Source organism: Narcine bancroftii, chromosome 1 (assembly GCF_036971445.1).
Source record: "Narcine bancroftii isolate sNarBan1 chromosome 1, sNarBan1.hap1, whole genome shotgun sequence".
Lineage (NCBI taxonomy): Eukaryota > Metazoa > Chordata > Chondrichthyes > Torpediniformes > Narcinidae > Narcine > Narcine bancroftii.
Genome location: NC_091469.1, coordinates 450,954,300 through 450,978,495, shown reverse-complemented (window position 1 = coordinate 450,978,495; position 24,196 = coordinate 450,954,300). Strand labels below are relative to the sequence as shown.

The 24,196-nt window shown below is 40.8% G+C and overlaps 1 protein-coding gene across 1 annotated transcript in view; it reads left to right on the top strand.

Moving 5' to 3' along the window:
* LOC138751786 (myosin-IIIa-like) overlaps positions 1–21,439 on the top strand; it is a 101,950-nt gene extending 80,511 nt beyond the window's left edge. Inside the window, exons 5-6 of the mRNA XM_069914573.1 lie at positions 15,573–15,649; positions 21,290–21,439. Of these exons, the coding sequence (XP_069770674.1) occupies positions 15,573–15,649; positions 21,290–21,439 (227 nt within the window). The remainder of the gene's footprint in view (positions 1–15,572; positions 15,650–21,289) is intronic.
* Positions 21,440–24,196: the final 2,757 nt, after the last annotated feature.

Below are 24,196 nucleotides of genomic sequence, written 5' to 3'. Positions count from 1 at the left end.
CTTCAAGTATAAACACACAGAAATGCGGGAGGAACTCAACCAGTCTTGCAGCGTCCATCGCAGGTAAAGATATATTACCTACGTTTCAGTCCTGAGTCCTTCTTCCAGTTACAGTAAAACCTCGTTAGAACGGTATAGTTGGGATTCAAGATTTCATATCGCATTACAGCCAAGTCGCGGAACAAATGCAGGGGCGACCAGCGTGGGACGTCAGGGCTGGAGCTACCAGCATGGGATGTCAAGACAGGGGCAGCTTCCACGGGACATCAGGATGGGGCTAGCAGCTTAGGACATCAGAGCAGGGGCGGCTGGCGTGGACATCGGGGCAGGGGAGGCCGGTGTGGGACGTCGGGGCAGGGTCGGCTGGCTCGCACCAGGGGGCAGGGGCAGCAGGGACAGGGGCTGCCAGGTGTGGGGAGTTGGGTTGTCATCAGGCCACTCCTTAGCAGTTTGGTGTCCACAGACACCCGCGCTATAAGCGATTCCGCGGATTAATGAATTGCGTTCTAACAAGGTTTCATTGTATAAGCAAAAGGCAGGCAGGCATGTTAATTAAAGGCTGGGAAGAGGAAAGGGGAGACACACAGTGTTAATTGGATGTGAAAGATTAATGGTGAGACCTTAATGACCATCCCATTCACCACCACCTGAATGTTGACTCGATCTTGTTCCATGCAAGCATCAGCTGTTTCAGTTGTTTTTTTTAAATTTTTTTAATTTTCACACTGTGAACCAGATCAATCAAAATACACACAAACATTTCCCTCTTAAATATACACGGTGGCATTTTCTCCCTTTTTTTCCCCCTACCTTCCCTCCCCCCTTCCCCCTTCCCACCCCCTCCAAACCCATTAAACGTTCAACATATACAATACAATAAAACCATTAAACAATGTCATCACACAATGAAAATAAACAAGAAAATTGTGTCATCTACTTTTACACACTGGGTCAGTTCATTTTGTCTTCTTCTCATTCTATAATTTTAGGGGGTGGAGGTCCGTGGTAGGCCCTCTCTGTTGTGTTCCATGTACGGTTCCCAAATTTGTTCAAATAATGTGACTTTATTTTTTTAATGATATGTTATTTTTTCCAATGGAATACATTTATTCATTTCCATGTACCATTGCTGTACTCTCAGGCTCTCTTCTGATTTCCAAGTTGACATTATACATTTTTTTGCTACAGCTAAGGCTATCATAATAAATCTTTTTTTTTGTGCTTCATCCAGTTTGAGGCCTAATTCTTTACTTCTTATATTACTTAGAAGAAAGATCTCTGGATTTTTTGGTATGTTGCTTTTTGTGATTTTATTTAATACCTGATTTAGATCTTCCCAAAACATTTTCACTTTCTCACATGCCCAAATTGCATGTACTGTTGTTCCCATTTCCTTCTTATAGCGAAAACATCTATCTGATAATGTTCGATCCCATTTTTTTAAATTTTGGGCCGTGATATATATTAATACAATATTATATTGTATCATGCGTAAACTCGTGTTTATTATATTCTTCATAGCTCCAGAGCATAACTTTTCCCATGTTTCATTTTTTATCATTGTTTAAATCTTTTTCCCACTTTTGTTTGGGTTTATAGCTTATTTCATCATTTTCCTTCTCTTGCAGCTTGATGTACATAATCTTTTTATTATCATTGTTTCTGTAATCACATATTCAAAGCTGCTTCCTTCTGGTAATCTCAGTCTGCTTCCCAATTTATCCTTTAAGTAGGCTTTCAGTTGATGGTATGCAAACATTGTACCATGAGTTATTCCATATTTGTACTTCATTTGTTCAAATTCAGAGCCAGCTCTCCAGCGCATGATGTCCTGTTTTGCGGAAACTGCCAAAATGTTTGGCCTGGAAGTCAGCCTGAAGAAAACTGAGGTCCTCCATCAACCAGCTCCCCACCATGACTACCAGCCCCCCCACATCTCCATCGGGCACACAGAACTCAAAACAGTCAACCAGTTTGCTACCTCAGCTGCACCATCTCATCTGATGCAAGGATCAACAACGAGATAGACAACAGACTCGCCAAGGCAAATAGCGCCTTTGAAAGACTACACAAAAGTGTCTGGAAAACAACCACCTGAAGAAACACACAAAGATCAGTGTGTACAGAGCCGTTGTCATACCCACGCTCCTGTTCGGCTCTGAATCATGGGTCCTCTACCTGCATCACCTATGGCTCCTAGAACGGTTCCATCAGCGCTCTCTCCGCTCCATCCTCAACATTCATTGGAATTACTTCATCACCAACATCGAAGTACTCGAGCTGGCAGAGTCCGCAAGCATCGAATCCACACTGCTGAAGACCCAACTGCGCTGGGTGGGTCACGTCTCCAGAATGGAGGACCATCGCCTTCCCAAGATTGTGTTTTATGGTGAGCTCTCCACTGGCCACCGAGACAGAGGTGCACCAAAGAAGAGGTACAAGGACTGCTTAAAGAAATCTCTTCGTGCCTGCCACATTGACCACCACCAGTGGGCTGATATCACCTCTCAACCGTGCATCTTGGCGCCTCGCAGTTCGACGGCCACCAACCTCCTTTGAAGAAGACCGCAGAGCCCACCTCACTGACAAAAGACAAATGAGGAAAACCCCAACACCCAACCCCAACCAACCAATTTTCCCTTGCAACCGCTGCAACCATGCCTGCCTGTCCCGCACCGGACTTGTCAGTCACCAACGAACCTGCAGCAGATGTGGACATACCCCTCAATAAATCTTTGTCCACGAAGCCAAGCCAAAGAAAGGAAAGAAGAATAAATTATTTCCCAAAAAACAATTTTCTATTCTTTTAATTCCTTTTCTCTCCCATTCTTTAAAGGAAAGGTTATCTATTGTAAAAGGGATTAATTGATTTTACATCAATAAAATAAATTTGGTAGTTGGTAATTTATTTTTTTCCTTTCTAAGTGAATCTTCTTCCATATATTGAGCAAATGATGCAGTACTGGTGAACTTTTATATTGCACCAGCTTTTCATCCCACTTATAAATATATGTTCCAGTACCTTCTCCCCTATTTTATCTAGATCTATCTTAGTCCAATCCGGTTTTTCCCTTGTCTGATAAAAATCTGATAAATACCTTAATTGTGCTGCTCTATAATAATTCTTAAAGTTTGGTAACTGCATACCACCTTGTTTGCACCACTCTGTTAATTTATCTAACGCTATCCTCGGTTTACCCCCTTTCCATAAGAATTTCCTTATTATTCTCTTTAGTTCATTGAAGAATTTATCTGTTAAGGGAATTGTTAACGATTGAAATAAGTATTGTATCCTTGGGAATACATTCATTTTAATGCAATTTACCCTCCCTATCAATGTTAGTGGTAATTCTTTCCAATGTTCTAAATCTTCCTGTAATTTCTTCATTAATGGCTGATAATTTAATTTGTACAGTTGGCTTAAATTATTATCTAATCTAATATCTAGGTATCGGATTGCTTGTGTTTGCCATTTAAATGGTGATTATTTTTTAAATTCTGTATTAATCCACATTACTCATTGGCATCACTTCACTTTTATTTGTGTTGATCTTGTACCCCGATATTTCTCCATATTCCTTCAATTTCTTATGTAGATCTTTTATTGATATTTCTGGTTTTGTTAAGTATATTATGATGTCATCTGCAAATAAACTGATTTTATACTCCTTCTCCTTTATTTTTATCCATTTTATTTTATTTTCTCTTCTTATCAGTTCTGCCGATGATTCTATTGCTAAAGTGAACAATGAAGGAGATAGTGGACATCCCTGCCTAGTTGACCTACTTAATTTAAATTGTTTTGATACATATCCATTTACTGTCACCTTCACCAATGGTTCATTATATAATGCTTTAATCCAATTAATATATTTTTCTGGTAATACTTTGAATAAATAATTCCATTCTACCCTGTCAAAGGCTTTTTCTGCATCTAAAGCAACAGCCACTGTTGGCATCTTATTTCCTTGAAATGCATGAATTAAATTAATAAATTTACAGACATTATCCACTGTTCATCTTTTAATAAATCCAGTTTGATCTTGTTTTACTATTTTTGGTACACAGTCGGCCAATCTGTTTGCTAATAATTTTTCTATTATCTTATAATCTGAATTAAGTAGAGATATTGGTCTATATGATGCTGGTGTTAGTGGATCCTTCCCCATCTTTGGTATTACTGTAATTATTGCTGTCTTACATGAATCTGGCAAGTTTTGTGTTTCTTCTATCTGGTTCATTACTTCCAGGAGAGGAGAAATTAATAACTCTTTAAATGTTTTATAGAATTCTATTGGGAATCCATCCTCTCCAGGTGTTTTATTGTTTGGCAACTTTTTTTTAATATATCCTGTATTTTCTCTATTTCAAATGGTTTTATCAGCTTGTTTTGCATTACCTCTTGTAATTTCGGCAGTTCAATTTTAGCTAAAAACTCTTCTATTTTGTCTTCTTTCCCCTCATTCTCAGTTTGGTATAATTGTTAATAAAATTCCTTAAAGTTCTCATTAATCTCCATTGGATTATATGTAATATGTTTGTCCTTTTTTCCTTGATGCCAATACAGTTCTTTTAGCTTGTTCTGTTTTAAGTTGCCAGGTTAATATTTTGTGTGTTTTTTCTCCTAGCTCATAATACTTTTGCTTTATTGTCATTATGTTCTTCTCCACCTTATACGTTTGTAATGTTTCGTATTTTATTTTTTTGTTCACCAATTCTCTTTTTGTTATATCTTCCCTTGTTGCTAGTTCTTTTTTTGTACTTACTATTTCCCTTTCCAACTGTTCTATTTCCCGATTGTAGTCCTTTTTCATCTTAGTTACATAACTTATTAACTGCCCTTTAATGAAGGATTTCATTACATCCCATAATATAAATTTGTCTTTCACTGATTCCGTATTTATTTCAAAGTACATTTTAATTTGGTGTTCAATAAATTCTCTAAATTCCTGTCTTTTAAGAAGCATGGAGTTTAATCTCCATCTATGTTCTTGGTGGGATGTCCTCCAGTTCAATTGCTAATAACAGGTGTGATAGCAATCTAGCTTTATATTCAGTTTTCCTAACTCTCCCTTGAATATGGACCGACAACAAAAACATATCACTCCTTGAGTATGTTTTATGCCTATTCGAATAATATGAGTATTCCTTCTCCCTTGGGTGTTGCCTCCTCCATATATCCATAAGTTTCATTTCCTGCATTGACTTAATCATAAATTTGGCCACTTTATTCTTTTTGCTAATCTTTTGTCCAGCTTTATCCAACATTGGTTCCAAATTAAGGTTAAAATCTCCTCTTTCCCTTAAACCCAAATGTCCCCCCCCCCTCTCTGAGTTGCCCCTTATCCCTTGCCGGGCAACCATATCTCCCCTCTCCATTTGGATTCCGAACCCGCTCGCAAGTGTCAACAAATTTCACAGTGACTGTTATTCTCTCCCACCCAACCCCTTCGAGTTCTTCGTTCTTGTTACATCTCTTCATCTCTCCTTCTGTCCTGCAAGTGTTCTGCAAATTCTCGTGCTTTTTCCGGATCCGAGAACAGTCTGTTTTGCTCCCCCGTGATAAATATTTTAAGCACATCTGGATATCTTATCATAAATTTATAGCCTTTTTTCCATGGGATCGATTTTGCTGTATTAAATTCCTTATTTTTCTTTAGGAGTTCAAAACTTATGTCTGGGTAAAAAAATATTTTTTGACCCTTGTATTCCAATGGTTTTTTTTGTCTTCTCTAATTTTATTCCTTGCCCTCTCAAGTATGTTATATGGATCTTGGTTTTTGTTGTGTCTGTGGTTTCAGGGCTAGTGTTCTGTGTGCCCTTTCTATTTCCATTTCTTCCTGTATTTCTGGCATTCCGAGGACCTTTGGGATCCATTCTTTTATAAATTCTTTCATATTTGTGCCTTCTTCATCTTCCTTTAGGTCCACTATTGTTATGATGTTTCGCCTACTATAATTTTCCATCATATCCATCTTCTGAGCTAACAACTCTTGTGACTCTTTAATAGTTTTGTCACTTTCTTCCAATTTTCTTCTTACATCATTCACTTCCATTTCTACAGCCATTTCTCGTTCTTCCACATTTTCTAATCTTTTCCCTATTTATGTAATGACCAGCTCTATTCTACTCACTTTTTCTTCTGTACTTTTAATTTTTCTTTTCATTTCACTAAATTCTAATGTCAACCATTCTTTTAATGCTCTCATTTGTTCTTGAATTTTTTAAAAAAGTCTAAATACTGTCCATCTATTTTACCTTCTATTCCTCTGTGCAGACCTTGGTCTTCTTCTGTGTCTGCACCTGTGTTTGTGTCTTCTACTTCTCTTCCTTGTATCTGTGTCTCTTCTGACTTTCTTATTGAGCTGCTTGCCTCACTTTGCTGGCATGGCTTCTTGCTGTTGGTCCTCTTCTTCTGGGCTACTCATCTGTTGGGCCTCCTGTTGCTGTTCTTCTTTCCTATCACTCCTTTTCTTGTTGCTTTCCTCTTCTTCCAGCTGAGAGCCCTGATGTCAGGCATCCCTTAGCTGGACACATTGTGTGAGTTCGCTCCTCAGTTGGGTCCCCCTCCCATTGGTGTTTTCTTTTTCCTTGTGTGCGCATTGTGCATGTGCGCTTCTGTTTGGCTCAGAGAGCCATTTTTGCAGTTCAGCGGTCAGGAGGTCACGACTCTGCAGGGTCATCACCAACCTTGGGGAGCGGGCTCTTTTCTCCATGATGGCTCCCTGTTTCTTCATGCAGATAAGGCCTTCTCCTTTCTCTTCTGGCATCTTTTCTTATTTTTTTTTCCTGTTGTTTTTACTTTTTCCTCCTTTGGTGCCATTTTCTTTCTTTTCTCCACAACTTTATCTTCTATTTGTTGTGTTTCTTGAACTTTGTATTTTTTTCTCTTTATTTCTTATTTTCTGGAGAGGGCTGGTATTTTCCTATTGGCCACTACTCCATCACGTGACTCCGCTGTTTCAGTTGTTGAAGATCAATCATTAGCAGGACATTCCCTCTTTTGATTTATGATAGAAGGTGATTGATGTATCGTTTGAAGGCAAGAGGGTCCAGGATACTACTAGGGCCTGAGGAACTCTGCTGCCTTCAAGGCCTGCCATTATAAAGAAATTGAACTGGACATGGCTGAAGTAGTAATATTGCTGGTTGAGCCACCAACATAATTGATAATTCCAAAGATGAGTAGGACATTTTCATGATTAGCTTTATTTATTCATCGTTTCTGCATATTTTTAAAAATCCAGTTATTATGATTTGTGAAAAATTTTTGAGACTGCTGAGTATTGTTTTTGAGTTTGTTGCTACAAAATCTTTTTTTTTGTGAATATTTTGACTGTTGCAATGGGACATGGGTTTTACAGAGATTGACTTTAATTTTAGTCAGTTTTCACACATCATGTACTAAAGCCAACTCTGCTGGGAATATGCCCTCCACCTGCTTCCCCAGTGGGAACGCTCAACTACTTCCTGTTCCCTGTTTTGGAAAATCAGCATAGCTGCACCTTAACAGCAGTCAGCTGATTATCTGGTATATGAAACATACTGTGGCATAATCTAGCACATTACTTCTTCAAGACACTATTTGGCAACCAACACACATGCTCAGTACACCGGGAGACACATCCAGTCTGAATTGGAAACCATTTTGCATTACTCAGCTCTGGATGACGCTGAAGAAAATGGAATCTCTTGAAACCAAACAATGGTTTATTCCGTTACTGAAATCAACAGCATGATATGGATGGCCACTGAAGAACTATTTGCAGGTAGGATGGAATGATCCAAATAGAAAGCTTTCCCTGTAGGAAGAAAATAATGGATCTCTTCTTCCTTGTTTCATAATTGCAGAGAACTCCATTTTAAAACAAGGTTACAGACTATTTATGTTAAAGCAAATGTATAAAATCCAAGATGAGGAAAAGGATATTGATGCCCAACAGTGTTTCATCACAGTTGCAGTGGAGGCTTAAACTGTTCTACTCTCGAATCCCTCGGTGTGGAAATTTTTCTGGAGAATGGAAGAATGGGAGGGGCATGAAAATCCTTATTTATTCATCCTGATTTTCACCATCTATTAATATTTCGTATTAGATGCAATGTTCACTTTTGGCAGGATTTACCTGATTGTACATTTGGAAAACCTATTCACCTAATGTTGAATGTTTCTTTTGGTGGAGGCAACTTTCGTGAAAAAATTGAATAAAAGACATAAATAGAAGTTCAATCCCTGATGCCTCTTCAATTCCATTGTGAACAAATGTGAATTTAAGGTCATGTTTGTGAATTAAACTTCAAGAAGCTTATTAGCTTCTTAATCGCATTTGAAACTGGTTACCGAGGAGGGTGACTTGAGTGCCTTCAGCTCAGGTCTGCCATTGGAACAGTTAAGAGGTTGTACATTTATGGGGGTCATGGAGGTGGAGGAGGCAGCAGGATAAGAGGGGGTTGGTGAGGTTCACAGACACTCTTTGTGGCTGAGGGGACTTACTTTTGCTTCCCTTTCTTATTTTGATAGTGGCGCTGGGCTGGAGGCACTACTGTGGGTGCCTCTGTGGAACAAACAAAGGAAAGCAAATTTTATGGGTTTAGTGCATACGACAATGAAGTAAACTTAAACCTTGACCTTGAATCCCATTTACGAAGAAGGCACAACTAGTAATTAAGGCCTCCCTATCCCATTCCTCCCTTTCTCTCCAATTCTTAGCCAGCAATACAATTGCTGTGAGGAGAAGGGTAGATGAGGAATGCTGTTCTTCTGCTTTAATTAAAGCTAAAAGAAATTTGATGCTCAATTTTTTTTTAAAATGGATCCTTGACTCAGCACACAATAATAACCTAGCAGGATGGTTGCAAACAAGCACAAACTCCTAATTTTAGAGAGAGAAGTAATTATTTTCTTTCTTATCAGGTTTGGGATGAGCTCATCATTGACGAGTCTGCCATCATTGTCTGCCATGAATTAACTGAAAAGCTCGTTGACCACGGCTGAGGGACCCACACAGACTGGGGGTGACTTGCGGTCGGGGGGGGGCGCACAAAGGCTGAGGGGCTGTTGGCAACTTGGACCCACTGCTGGGGACTGGTAACAGAGCTGGGCTTGGAGAGGCTCCTGAAGGCGAGAAGGTCTATTGAGGGGCCTTGGGTGTTGATGGCTTCCTGTTTGTGTCAGTGGTCTGAATCAGAGTCTGCGTGACTGTGGGAGTGCTGGAGATGAATCACGGACTCTCCGTGACTCTGAAGGAACTCTCTTTGCTTTTCTTTCTTAATGTAAGGGGCGTCGGGCAATGCTAATGTCAACTCTTTGTCTGCCTTGTGGTAAGCAGAAAACAGTTTTGTGTAATATGAGATGCTCTGTGCTATTATTACACAACAAGAAAGGAATCTTCAATCTTGATGCTGTAATCATCCTGAGTACTGATGATTGGTTGCCTTCTTCAAAGGACTTTGTGAACCAGTGCAGATTTTACAATGAACTAATAAAATAATTCTGTTTAAATAAATTTATACTTTGAAACTTGAATTTGAAATTTGAAGTTATCCGTTTGCTGTGTGAGACATTATCCTTTAACATATTCTCTCAATTGTGCCAGTGCTCTTCTTCTTTTTCTTTGGCTTGGCTTCGCGGACGAAGATTTATGGAGGGGTAAATGTCCACGTCAGCTGCAGGCTCGTTTGTGGCTGACAAGTCCGATGCGGGACAGGCAGACACGGTTGCAGTGGTTGCAGGGGAAAATTGGTTGGTTGGGTTGAGTGCTGGGTTTTTCCTCCTTTGTCTTTTGTCAGTGAGGTGGGCTCTGCGGTCTTCTTCAAAGGAGGTTGCTGCCCACCGAACTGTGAGGCGCCAAGATGCACGGTTTGAGGCGATATCAGCCCACTGGTGGTGGTCAATGTGGCAGGCACCAAGAGATTTCTTTAGGCAGTCCTTGTACCTCTTCTTTGGTGCACCTCTGTCATGGTGGCCAGTGGAGAACTCGCCATATAAGCCCATTGTAATGTCACATTTAACTTTTACATCCCACCAAAAATAACTGCCTGTGCTCAACATATCTCTCTGCAAAGCCAGTACAATCCATCCAAAATCTTCAGTTTTCTGTTTGCACACATACACTGTGGATGTGAACTGTGTTTTACCATTGATCTTTTCAAACCAGGGCGCATCCTTTTGAACGGATTGCATTTAAAATCGAGTTCCACTGTTACTTGAACTACTTGCTGTGTGAAGAACAGTTAGGATTCACAGATTCCAGCTTTCCAGATTTCTACTCAGTAAAAATATATTCTTTTTGTGGAACACACATTTGCTCTGATACATGTCAAGATGGAAGCATCTTATTTAACCTTTCACCTCCATCTTCAAAGCCATGGTTATGATAATTTGTCAGAATATGTGATGCATGATCAATTACACAAAGCCTGAAGTTAATGGAACTGAAGGTTTTTATTAGGAAGGGATGGACAGCATCCCTTGAGTTGCTGGCTCACACTGACCCAGACTCAAACTGGGGGCAGGATTGTGGCATGACAGCCCTTATGGCGGATAAAGGAAAGGAGTCATGAGCCGGCCAGTGAGAGCAGAGTCAAACATAAAAGGTTATGTTAATTACATAAACAATAGTGGTTTCAACACATTCACCCTCTCTTTTAAAAGAAAGTCATGGGAGGAGAAGAGGGGGATGTGTTGCCGTCAGCCATTCTCAGAAGTTCAGTCTGTCCAGCAGCCTCCTTTGTCCGGGGATCCATGGCAGTTTCCGTTGGCTCTGGCTGATCTATCTTGATTGGCCCAACTGGGGTACTTGGTTGAGTTGGGAGGATGCAGGCATGTATGTCAGTTTCCAGGTTGGCCAGGATGGTGGGGGTGGGGAACTGAGGCCCTGAAGAGCTGGGGGGGGTGGGGGGAGTGAGGCAGATGCTCCTGCACATGACAAGTATCAGATAGATACTGTGTCTTCGCGCCCATCTGGGAGTGCCACATAGGATTACTTTGAGTTTGTGTGGAGCAGCTGGACCCTCTCAACCAGAGGGTCGATCATGGGTCCTCACGGGCCTGCGAAGTAGGACCAGCCTGGGGAAAGTCAGCCAGGTCAGTAGAGTGGCTCCCAATGCCAATCTCCTAGGGAAGGTAAAGAGTCTTTCATGAGGTTTTTCGTTGGTGGCCATACACAGGAAGGACTGCATAATGTGAAGGCTTTCTGGAAGGACCTTTTGCCAGTGGAGGAATATGGAGGTCATTGACTTTAAGGCCAGTAGTTCTGTCTTCCAGACCATGCTATTCTCCCACTCCACCTGGCCATTCCCTTTGGGGTTATAGCTGGTGGTCTGGGTAGAGACAATGCCCTTGGACAGCAAATACTGATGCAGCTCGTTGCTCATGAAGGATGAACCCCTATCGCTGTGGACGTAGCAGGGGTATCCAAAAATGCTGAACAGGTTGTTCAGAGCCTTTATGACAGTAGCGGCGGTCATGTCTGGGCAGGGAATGGCAAAGGGGAACCACGAGTACTCATCAATGATGTTGATGAAGTACACGTTGCGGTTCATGGAGGGTAGGGGTCCTTTGAAGGCCATATTTGGATATTCAAAGGGGTGAGTGGATTGATCAGATGTGTCTTGTCAGGCTGGTAGAAGCACCCGGCAATTTTTGGTCAGCGTCTTGATGTCCTCAATGGAGTAGGAGAAATTACGAGCCTTGATGAAGTAAATGAAGTGATCCCTTGCAGTGCTTGCAATTGGTCCATCTGCCCCCTGCCACAAGCCCCCAGAGACAAGGCATCCGAGGGCTCATTGTGCTTTCTAGGCCAATATAGTATGTAGTAATTTTAGGTGGAGAACTCAATTCTCCACCTTAAGATTTATTTGTTTTTGTTTTACCCCGCTGCTGGTTGTTGAACATAAAGGCGACCCGTTGGTAAGTCAGCAGGATAAAATGGTTACCGGTGAGGTAATATCTCCAGTGCCGTACTGCTTCAGTGATAGCCTGGGCCTCTTTCTTTATGGAGGACTGCCAAAACTCAGGTCCTTTTACGGTGCATGAAAAGAACACCACAGGCCTGCCTGCCTGGTTAAGTGTGGTGGCCAGGGCAAAGTCTGAGGCGTCACTCTCCACCTGGAATGGAACGGACTCGTCCACTGTGTGTATCGTGGCCTTTGCAATGTCGGTTTTGATTCGGTCGAATGCCTCGTGGGATTCTGCCAACAGGGAGAATACGGTGGCCCTAATGAGGAGTCACGCCTTCTCCGCGTAGCTGGGAACCCACTGAGCATAATAAGAGAAAAACCCCAGACACATTTTGCAGGGCTTTGATGCAGTAAGGGAGAGGGAGTTCTATCAGTGGGCACATGCGGTTGGAGTCAGGGCTGATGACTCCATTCTCCACAACGCAGCCGAGTATAGCCAGGCGACGTGTGCAGAAGCACAATTCCCTATGTTATACGTGAGGTTGAGGCATTTCGTGGTGTGGAGGAATTTTTGGAGGTTCCTATCATGGTCCTGCTGATCATGGCTGCAGATGGTGATGTTGTCGAGGTATTGGAAAGTGGCCTGCAACCCATGTTTTTCCAACATCCAATCCATCTCCCTTTGAAAGACAGACTCCTCATATGTGACCCCAAAAGAGACTGAGGAAATGGTACAGTCGGCCATCTGCCTCGAAGGCGGTGTAGTGGTGGTCTTCAGGGTGGATGGTGAGCAGGTGATAAGCGGACATAAGGTCTATGCTTGAGAACACCCTGTACTCTGTGATCTGGTTTACCATGTCGGCTATGTGGGCCAGAGTGTTTGCATCTAGCCGGGTGAACCTGTTGATGGTTTGGGAGTAATCTATGATCATCTGGTGTTTTTTTTTCACATTTTTACTAACACTACCTGGGCTCTCCAGGGGCTCGTACTCTGATCTATCACCCCTCCTGTCCCCAGCACTACACCGCCAACTTTTAGTGGTCAGGGGTGAGATTAGCGAACAGAGGAGGGGGGGGGAAATCCAGAGCATGGAAAGGGTGATTGGGCTTGAGGCTGATGGTTGGCCCTATGGGTTTGGGGCTGCTGGTCAGCCACATGGTGATGTGGGGTGGGCAGTTTAAAATCTGCTCCATCATACTCCATGGTGATGCTCTTTAAGTTGCACTGAAAATCTAATCCTGGTAGGATAGGTGCACAGAACTGTGGCAGTACTAGGAGCCTAAAGTTACGGTAGATCGTGCCTTGGACAGTCAGTGTCACAGTACAACTGGCACAAACTTTTGCAGAGTGCCAATGGGACGCTCAGGAGACACTATGTTTTGTGGGCTTCACCCCAAGGAAATAGTGCTGTAGAGTGTTTGGGTGAATGAAGCTTTCACTGTCAAATAGGCAAGCTGTGGGGCAGCCATTTACTGGATGTCTATCATGGCCCTGGAGAGTTGATGCGGTCTGCATTGATTCAGGGTTACCGATGCCATCGTCAGCTTGCCATCCGAGGAGTTCCATTTGCTGCCAGCTGTCCAGTAAGATGGTGGTCGAGATGGCTGGAAGAGAAGAGAGAGAAGACAGAAGTGATGTCATCACAGTTGGTGATCTCTGGGGTGCGTAGGTGTCTCAGGTCCCTAGAAGTGACGGTGGAAGTGACTGCATTGAAGATGATGGCCCCTACTTGCACGCAGAGCTGCTAGGCCTGGGGCTTTGCTTAGACTTTCAGACTTTTGTGAAATGTTCCTTCTTCCTGCAGTTGGAGCAGACGGTGTCCTTGGCAGGGCAACATTTCCTTGGATGCTTGCCTTGCCCATAAAAGTAGCATGTCGGGAGGTCACTAATGGCAGCGGAGGCTCATGATGGGGGGGGCTTGCGATCCCATCTCCTCAGGGGGCGGTGCCTGTGTTCCCCATGAGGCAGCCGTGTGCTCTCTGGAGAACGATTCAGCATTATGAATGGCCACTTCCAGTTTGATGGTCAGAGGTAAGCACAGTTGTTACTGTTCGAGTAGCCTTTGCCTAATGCAATTAGACCAGATGCCAGTTACACAGGCATCTCTGATCAGCAGCTGTGTGTGCTGTTCTGCACTCACAGCCTGGCAGTTGCAGGCCCTTGCAAGCTTCTGCAGGGCCCTGGCAAATTCATTGAAAATTTCCCCAGGTTTGCTGCTTGCATGAGTGGAGTACGTGCCATGCATAGACTTCATTCACCTGTACCTTGTACTGGTCTTTCAGGACGTTCATGATGTCTTCGTATGTCTGGCAGTCCCTGACCATCTGGTAGACTTGGTGCCCATTGTATGAAAACAGCAGATGGAGCTTGTCTTTGTCATCCTGGATCACAGCTGCAGAGGCTGTGAGGAACCTTTCGAAACAGTGGCACCAGAGCCCGAATTTTTCGGCTGCTTCATGTTCTCTTAGATCGATTTCTAAGCAATTCAGCTTCAAGTATTTGTCCATGTTCTGAGGGAAACAAAATCTTGCTAATAAAATTGATGCACAATCAATTACACAAAGATTGAAGTTATTGGAAACTGAAAGCTTTTATTAGCAAGAGATGGACAGCATCCCTTGTGTTGCTGGCTCACACTGACTCAGACTCAAACTGGCAGCAGGCTTGTGGCATGACAGCCTTAATGGTGGAGAAAGGGGAGGATTCACGAGCTGGCCAGTGAGAGCAGGGTCAAACAAAAAAGGTCATTTGATTTACATACAATAATGGTTTCACCACAATATATCTGGTATTTTCAAGCACCTGTTTGTAGAACTTGGGCCTTAGGAAGTAGTGACACAAGTTTACACTTCCTTTTTTTTTAAACTGATGTCAAGAAAGCATCCTCAACACAGGCGAAAGTACATTAATGTATTTTGTACAAACCATTTACTGGCTAAAAAAGATGCAGAAAATAGACCTTTATCTCTTTTTTGTGATGATCCATTATCCCCATACTGCGGGTATGGTCGTTGCAAAGGCCACGATACACACAGTGGACGAGTCTGTTCCATTCCAGGTGGAGAGTGACGCCTCAGACTTTGCCCTGGCCACCACACTTAACCAGGCAAGCAGGCCTGTGGCGTTCTTTTCATGCACCGTAAAAGGACCTGAGTTTTGGCAGTCCTCCATAAAGAAAGAGGCCCAGGCTATCACTGAAGCAGTACGGCACTGGAGATATTACCTCACCGGTAACCATTTTATTCTGCTGACTTACCAAAATAGAGAGCAGAGAAGGTCTTTGCTGGTATTGAGGCTGGGAAATCCAACATTGGTAATGTTCTCAGGGCCAAGTGGAAAGCAAAATAGATGTCAACATTCATCCTCTCTTTCTTTAAATCGATTAATTTTCTTTCCAATACTTGCTTAATAGTTTTTTTTTAAAACACAGTGAACCCAGAGTAAACATTAGCTAAAATACTGCAAAAGCTGGACGTCCAAAATAAAGTTAGATAATGCGAGAAACACTCAGCAAATCAGACAGCATCTGCAAGGGGATAAACATACTTACTCAGTACTTACAGCATTTCATATTTTTACATTGAAGCACAGGTAGTCAGAGGAGTGTTTGTAATGCTGTTGGGCAATGTGTCAACTTCATTTCATGACGTTATTGGTCTAATTCCTACATTAGGTGTTTCAGCTCAGTTAACTAGCATTCGCCTACGGCGCAACACATCTGTTGGAACCCCTTTCTGGATGGCCCCAGAGGTAGGTAAGAAAACTCAAAGTGCAGCCCCATCAGCAATGTTACCTAATCCTTGAATACTGGCATCTCTGCAATTATAGCTCTCTTCAATGCTCCATTGTTATGTTTGTTTCATAAATATAGTAATTACAAGTCTTATGCACTTATGTGATGATAAAACTGTATCAGCAATGCAAAATGGGGAGAATAATTAATTCCCTTATTTACATCACTCAATAAAGTGAATAAAGTCCAATTGGTCCTTTGGGGCAAGAGCAAGTTTGAATGACACAGTCAAACTTTAGACTTGACAGAACCTATTCTCCTTTCATAATTTCGAAGAATTGTGACAAGCAAAAGTGGCTTAACATATTAGATTATTTGTAACTGTAATGCAAGTTGGAATCCAATAGTATCTTTTGTCAGGTTTCTCTCAGCACATCCCACGCTCTTTGCTGAGGGAGGAGGGTGAGTAAACATTTCTCATTTCTGTGGGACTTCGCCCTGTAATTATGGCTTGTAACATCATGCCAGAGGGGAGAAATGTAAGTGCATTGTATTTTGTTTTTAAACCATGGACTTCTGAAAAGCTTTCTAATTGCCTGCATCTCTTTCACTTCAACTTCCTGACACCCCTCCAAGCATAACATAGAACAGTACAGCACAGTTAGGGCCCTTCAACCCATAATGTTTGCACAGACACAATGCCAAATTATGCTATATCACTTCTGCCTGCACATGATCCATATCCCTCCATTCTCTGCATATTCATGCATTTATCTGGAAGCCTCCTAAATGCTACAATTACACCTGTTTCCACCACTATAACTGGCAACCCTTTCCAGGCACCCACCATTCTTCTTCTGTGTTCCCCTTCTGTAAAAAAATATGTCCCACACATCACTTTAAATTTTCCCCTTCTCACCTTAAATGCATACCTTCTATTATTTGACATTTTACCCTGAGATAAAAATTCTGACTGTCTCCCTATCTATGCCTCTCACAATATTATAAACTTCTATCAGGTCACACTTCAGCGTTCGATAACCCAGAGAAAAAAATTCAATTTTCCTCTCTGTACCCTTTCCAAATCTTCCACATCCTTTCAACAGCGGGTTCCTGCCTTACACTAATACCCAAACTTTGAAGGCATGCATGCCACATACCTTCCTTACCACCCTTTACTTGGATGGCACTTTTAGGGATCTATGTACCAGAATCTCCAGATCTGTCTGTACATCAATATTGTTGGGGGTCATGCCAAAATGCAACACCTTACACTTATTTCCTAGCAAATATATAAAAAGTCCTCTGTCAAGGCCACAGCATCTTCTCCCTTGCTGCTGTCAGTATTCTGGGATGGATTCCATCATGCGCTGGGGATCTCTTCTTTCTTAATATTGACAGGCTCTAAAATGTCAACATCCTTCTCCTGATCACACCATCATTCACATTCTTGTCCTTTTGCAATGACAATGAGAAGTTCTCATTTACCATCTTGACCACTTCCTCTGTCACCATGCATAAATTCTGTCCTTTGTTCTTGAGTGGACATACTTTCCTCAGATATTATCTTTGTCATTTGAAACATCCATATCTATCCTCAAACATTAAGCTGCCAGTCCTGCTCTTCTTTCAACCATTTCAGTAATAGCTAGAGAATCATAGTCCATGAACTAATCCAGGCTCTAAAGTCATCTGCTTTCCCCATTATATCCTGTTCATTAAAATGAATATACAGTATTAGTGCTTTGTTCTTTATCACTTTTGACTAGAGTAGCACACTACCCCCCTCCACCCTACCCCGCTCATCCATAAATGCCATTTCTACGCCTCGAGTTACTGTTAGCTTAAACCAAGAAATTGTAGAGATGTGTAGAATTGAATCATTAAAAAGACATTTGGACAAGCACATGCATAGAAAATTTTAGAGTCAAATAAGAGTTATTCAGGAAGACATTTTGGTCAACATGAACGAGTTGGGCTAAAAGCCCTGTTTCTGTGCTGTGGGGAAACTCCTTCACTTGACGTCACTGTTCAGCCTCTCTTTTCAAAGCCTTTCACATCAAAAGCTCTGCACTTTGACCCCAAACTAACCCTTCTCAACGGAGCCACATTAAAGTGGTTGCTACCACTTGAGCTTGCCTCCCTTTTGCATGCAGTTTCTCAACCTTGACTTCAGGCCTATCAAGAGGGCACATCAGAACATTCATAAAGCAGACTGGCTAGAAAATTCAATGAACTTTGATGATATGTTAAGCACCACATTGCTCTATCTTGAAATGATAATGTAGAATTTAATGTATTTTCCATGGTTGTGTCCTTTAGTTTAACCCACAGGGTTAAACTGGAGATGGGAAATAGTACTTTTGATTCAGGTGCAGGTCTAGCTTTGAATGTTCATCGCCCTCGCAGTAAAACTGTTTACAACAAAAAAAATTGATGCAATGGAGGTAAAAACTCATTTGTTTTCTTGTATCAACAGCACACCATATTATTAATTTTTACTCATTCCAGAAGCTCCTATTTTCTCTTCAACCAACTCCACTTGGCTAATTTAACAAAACAGGAACATATTTCCATTTAGAATCAAGGTTTACCCAAACATTTTCAAATCTCTCTTTTCTGATCCAATCTGGATTCCTAAATAACAAACAGAATTTGCATTAAGCCTGCTGAACTCCTCTATCAATATCTCTTACATTTCCAGTAATATTACCTATGGGATTCATCAATGGACTATGGAACTATGCAAAATGACATGTAGAAACAATACCTTCCAGCTAAATGTTGTTACTTTACAACAACAGTTTTAAAGTAACCAATATTTTAAAATGGGATAGTAAATCACCCATGGTGGAATGGCAGGGTGGATTAGATGGGCCAAATAGCCTAAATTTACTCCTGTGTCTTATAGTCTATTTAGATTCAAATCTAAATCTAGGATGTAACTCATGTTTATAAAGCAGCTATAAATGTTAAACTGCAACTTATCTCAAGAGAGATTTGCCAATTGCATTCGTAAACCCAAGGCTGAATGAAAGATGAAAATAAGGGAATCAGACACTTCCTGCATTAATTCTTAGTGAAATTTATTTGAAGCAGCATTGACGACTTGCAATTAACTCAAAACTAAAACCATTGACTTGTATCATACAACTCCAAAGCAATAGTTCAATGTAAATAAAAAAATTGGTTATCTCTGAGAACTTTTTCATACACATCTAGGTATCTGTTAGAAAATGCATCTCCATAGAGTTTGATGGAGATTCTGTTCTCTCTTTCACCCAGCTTTCAGTGTAAACTTCCTTGAAGTGATATCTACAATAGTGCAACATTCAAAATTTGCCCCCAGTGAAAATCTGGATACTAATCAGAAAAATAAAATTTCTTATTTACCCAGTTTCCCCTGAAATTATGCCATTTAAAGGCCAAAAGTCAGAATGTCCTCAATGAAATCTAGGATTTCCTGCAAGCTCAGGTTTTACCTCGTAGGTCAGGACCATGATCATTCTCAGCTTCATAGCAAAAACACACTAAAATGCTAGACTAACTCAGCCAGTCTTTCAACATCCATAAAAGACAAAGATATATCGCCACCATTTTGGGCCTGTGCCCTTCATCAAGGAATATGAAGAATGAGCCAAAAGCAGGAAATCTCAGAATTCAGACAATGAATTCTGGAGAGGAATCCAAACCAACAAAAGGCATTAATTGGATATGATAAAGGGAGAGGTGAAAATTTATCATATCTGGGAGAAAGGAAACAGGGAAGGAATAGACACGGCTGGGAGAAAACTCCATAGCTTCAAGAAAGTTCTGGATTGCTGCTGATCTCAACTAAATTTTAGTGTTCTGGTACCATGGCACTGGGCAAGCATTCAATTCAATTTCAGACCTGTTATGATCCCAAAGGACCCCAAAACCAAGCAGCAATAAATATTCACCACAACAAATGGTTACTTAAACAAAAGTCATTTTCAATCATCTTTAAACATGAAAACAGAATTAAACTTATCACTATTAACTTAACTAACCCAACTTAACCCCCTTCTACGTGTATGTAATGTATGTGTACATTTAAGAAAAGTTCTTTGGTTCACAGTCCAATCTCACTTCTCATTCTTCCAAGTTCACTGGTTGCAGGCAATTCTTGTACTATGCACAGAATTTAACATGTATAAACTTCACCAGGCTTTGGTGCTCGAAAGGTAAATGTTTACCGCTCAAGAAGGTTCTCGTAGGTTTGGCGAGAGAGATATGTGTTGTTCCAGGATTTCCACAGCTGAGGTACCACCATTAGTCACCTCAATGTCTTGCTGATGAAACTTGCCCCATCAGGGTTCTCCAGATGATAACCTCTTTCTTTCAGGCTATCACAGAATTCCTTTCTGTTCTACTTATTCCAAGAGAAATATCAGACAGATAGCACTTCCAGCCATCCGCCACTCTGGAGTTTCTGTTTCAGTTCCAAAAAGCTTCTCCTGGCTGACACTGTTTCAGCTCTCTGTCTCTCTCTCTCGATCTCAGATTTCAACTCCAGCCACATGTCCTTCTCGCTCTCTCTCTCTCTCTCTCTCTCTCTCACTTGCAAAATCTCCTCCTTCTCCAGCAAACAATAGGAGTATGTCTTTTGCTCCCATCTGTTGTTTGAGGTAAACAAACCTTTCATTGACCTTTGAGTGAGCACGTTGCAGAGAGGACAGAAATGTCCAACACAGATGACCTGATTCCAGTCCAAGACAATGGTCTATTCATTTCATGACATCATTTCAATTAGCACCTACTTGCGAAATGTGAATAGCATTCTCCATAGTTTCTGTAAAGTCACTGAATATCATTTCTTCAGTATTTCAAATAAGATCTGTTTTAAAGTGTGTGTATGTAACCTACTCTAATTTTACCAATTTATCTCCCAAAAACATTCCCAAATATTCTGTCACAGACCACAGGAATCACCAATGCTGTCATATACATATATATGCTGGCACTCCCAAAGCACAGACCTTCAGAGATTGCACTCATTTCTTTATTGATATTCCTGACAGCTTCTTGCCATAACATCTGACTGTCACCAAAAAGGGATTATGTGACCCCTTGACACAAAGAGCATGCTTCCAAAGGCATTTGCCTATTTCATTTGCCTATCCCAGTTCCCCATCTATTTCTTCATTGACAACACCCCTCTGTAACAGGAAGAATGTTGCTGGTATCATATGAAATCTCTTTAAGAGCCGCCTGCAGTGCTTGCACCTGCTGTGAAGCATTGTTAGAAATACAAAACACGTGACATATCCCTGGAGGACATTGGGCTGAAAATGACAATGTCAGTTCAACCACATCTTACACTTGAAAATCTGGCAAAGCTCTTCTGTGTATCTCAATTCCTACTTATAATACAGCTTCCAAAACTGCCCCGATATGTCCCATATTGTTTTAACACTAAAAGAAGTATAGAATAATTTCTACACCATTGACCAATCTGCACTTACTGGTTTTGACCATGCACATTGTTCATGTTATAAAGCTGGTATTTTCTGAATATGAATTGTGATCCTATAAACATTATAAATGTCTTAGTTTCCTATCTAAATATAAAATATGACTGGTACTAACAATATTTACTAGTTGCACAGATATGCATTTTATTTATTATTAATCAGGTAATAGCTTGCGAACAGCAGTTGGATTCCAGTTACGATGTACGATGTGATGTCTGGTCCCTGGGTATCACCGCAATTGAGCTTGGGGATGGTAACCCACCACTAACTGATCTACATCCAATGAGAGCTCTGTTCAAAATTCCAAGGTAATCTTGTCTAGTGTGTGTTGGTGCTAACCAAACCTTCAATAAATTAGTGTTCTATTTTGTGGGGACTAAGCTCAGAAATGTTGACCATGATTCTGAATATATGGAAGAATTGTTTTTCCCTGCTAACATTGCTTCATTTTCAGAGCAAACCTTTGACATTTTATTTAAATGGAAATCTTAAAATCAGTGGTGTTTAACATGGCATGCAATTTGGCTTGAAATGTGCAATTCTTGAGAAAGGGAGTACAACCTGTGTCCTTGTGCTTTGCTTGTGTAATAAATGAAGCTCCTGGTAGAATTGAAATCATAGCAGATGCAAACTCCTGTCCTCAAGTGTCCAAAGTGTAGCTGAAATTTGGGTCTTTTTCTCCGGTGAGGCTGCAGCTATCTTGTTCATTTTAACATCATTGTATGTGATGACCTTTGCTCTCCCTGCCTGAATTAATTTACATTCCACCATGTTCCATTTCCTCGGGTATCTCCAGCACCATGACAAATCTGGAAATGCCATTTGTGCAGCTGACCATACTTGACAGAAGTAGTGGCATAACAGTGGAGATTAAGCTTTGAGAATGACAAATCTTGTTATAGAATTTTTTTAATGAAAATGCATGGAAAGATTTGAATAAATTATTTTAAGGAGTGAAATAGATAAAAAGTTATGTGTCTGAATGTCATTAATTACATTGGCAAAACTTATTTTCAGATATAATCAATGGCTCAAAATTGGCTTTTATGATTCATGATAACAGCAGTCTCAATGAATATTGTTCCATAAATATCTTTTAAAACATTTTACTTCTACTACTGTTAACAATTGTGTTGCGCTAGAAGAGTGAATCATTAAATATTAACATTATCGCCATATGATTTTACAAGTTTCTGAAGCAATATATTGCTCACTTTTGGTGTAAAGCTCCATCCAAATATAAAATTTAGTTACCGCTTTCAACCACAGGATGACAAAATGATCTGTTGAAAGGTTGATCACGAAGAGGATTCAATGGAAAATTGTGAAATAAACCCTTTACGTAGAATGTAAATGTAAATAGGATCCTCAATAATGTTATCGACTTAACATTCTTTAATAGATCTCATTCTCAATATATTCACTGGAACATTGATCAAGGAAGCTAAATGAAAATTACGTTACATGCTCAAAGTAACAGAAAAAAATATAAGAACTCCTGATTGAATTGGACAGTTCCATGTTAGTCCATTTTGAAACAATGTCAGAAAGAATATAGAAATGTGAAACTCTTTATTTCCAGGTAACAGAATTAAAAAATTCAAACAAGGATAGATTTTTGTTAAATAAAGGCATTAAGAGCTGTGGCCTAAGGCTGGTAGTACTGGTGAAAGTACTGATCAGCCATGATCTAATTGAATAATGGAACAGGCTGGGAGAGTTCAATTCTGTGCTAATGTCGTTCTGTTTCAATGGGTAAAGGCACCTATGTAGAAATAGCAGACCTTCAAGATTAAAGGACTGAATTATGAGACAAGCAGAGAAAATTTGAAAGATGATCAATTTTAAGGATAGAGCATAGAAAAATAAATCTGAGTAGGCCAATGGTTTAAAGCAATCAGTTACAGATTTAGGGTGGATCTCTTTCAGATAAAGGATGACTGGTAGACCAGATGCTGAGAGGTTTGGACTCATTTGAGAAACAATTAGATGCTGCATTTGAAGATATAAACTTTTTTGAGATGGATAAACACAGTGGAATGTACAACCTCCCTTATTAATCTGAATGATTTTCTTCTTTGTCTCAAAGCTTCCTTCTTAGTAATTAAAAATCATCAGACACCACAGATATTGAAAATTTGTAAATCCTGGAAGCGCAAAAGGTGTTTTACCTCTCATCTTCCCATCAGGCAATGACCAAAACGGTCCTTCCAAGTGAGACAGTGATTCACTTGCACTTCTTCCAACGTGGTGTACAGCATTCAGTGTTCACAATGTGTGTCCTCTACACTGAGAAACTAAACACAAGATTGGTTCCCATTACCCAGTATTTTAATTCTCCATCCCATTCCTACTCTGGTTTATGGCTTTCTAGGTTGTTCCAATGTAACCCAAGGCTGGCTTGAGGGACAGGACCTCATTTATCATTTGGATTCAATATGGAATGCCATTCACAGATAGCTCACTTTTCTTGTTTGTATCAGATCTTCTATAAGGTTATCCACTTGCGATATATATTCTATTTTTCTCTTTCCTCAGACGCCTCTTGATCTGCTGAACATTTCCAGCATACTTGTTTTGGTTTCAGGTTGCAGTCACAGCCTTTACTTGCATTTTACAAGTTTAAAATGTCCTTTGCTTTCTCTCTCATGACCTTTGAATCAGCATCAGAAGTAATCTAATTGGGGAGCATTAGGGTGTGGGGGAAGGGGGATGGCACAAACTGTCATTTGAGAACTCATTCAGCAGGGTGGTGGGGGGGGGGAAAGGGGTGGTGGGATGCAGTCCGCAATTGTAAATTAAAATTCCAGTCTTCCAATCAACCAGGTTTCCCACTATTGACAAGTGTCTATCAGGGTGGTGCGGAACGTGGCTTTCAATTTAATTCGTGTTCGTTTGTTACTTCTTTTAACATTGTCATGGTGACTGTCAGTGCCTGAAATTCACAAGCTCTAAAGATATTTTTATGCTTCTTTCTTCAGAAATCCACCTCCAAAACTACACCAGCCAGAGCTTTGGACAGAAGGGTTTAATGATTTTATTGCTAAGTGAGTTCAATTAATAGTTCTA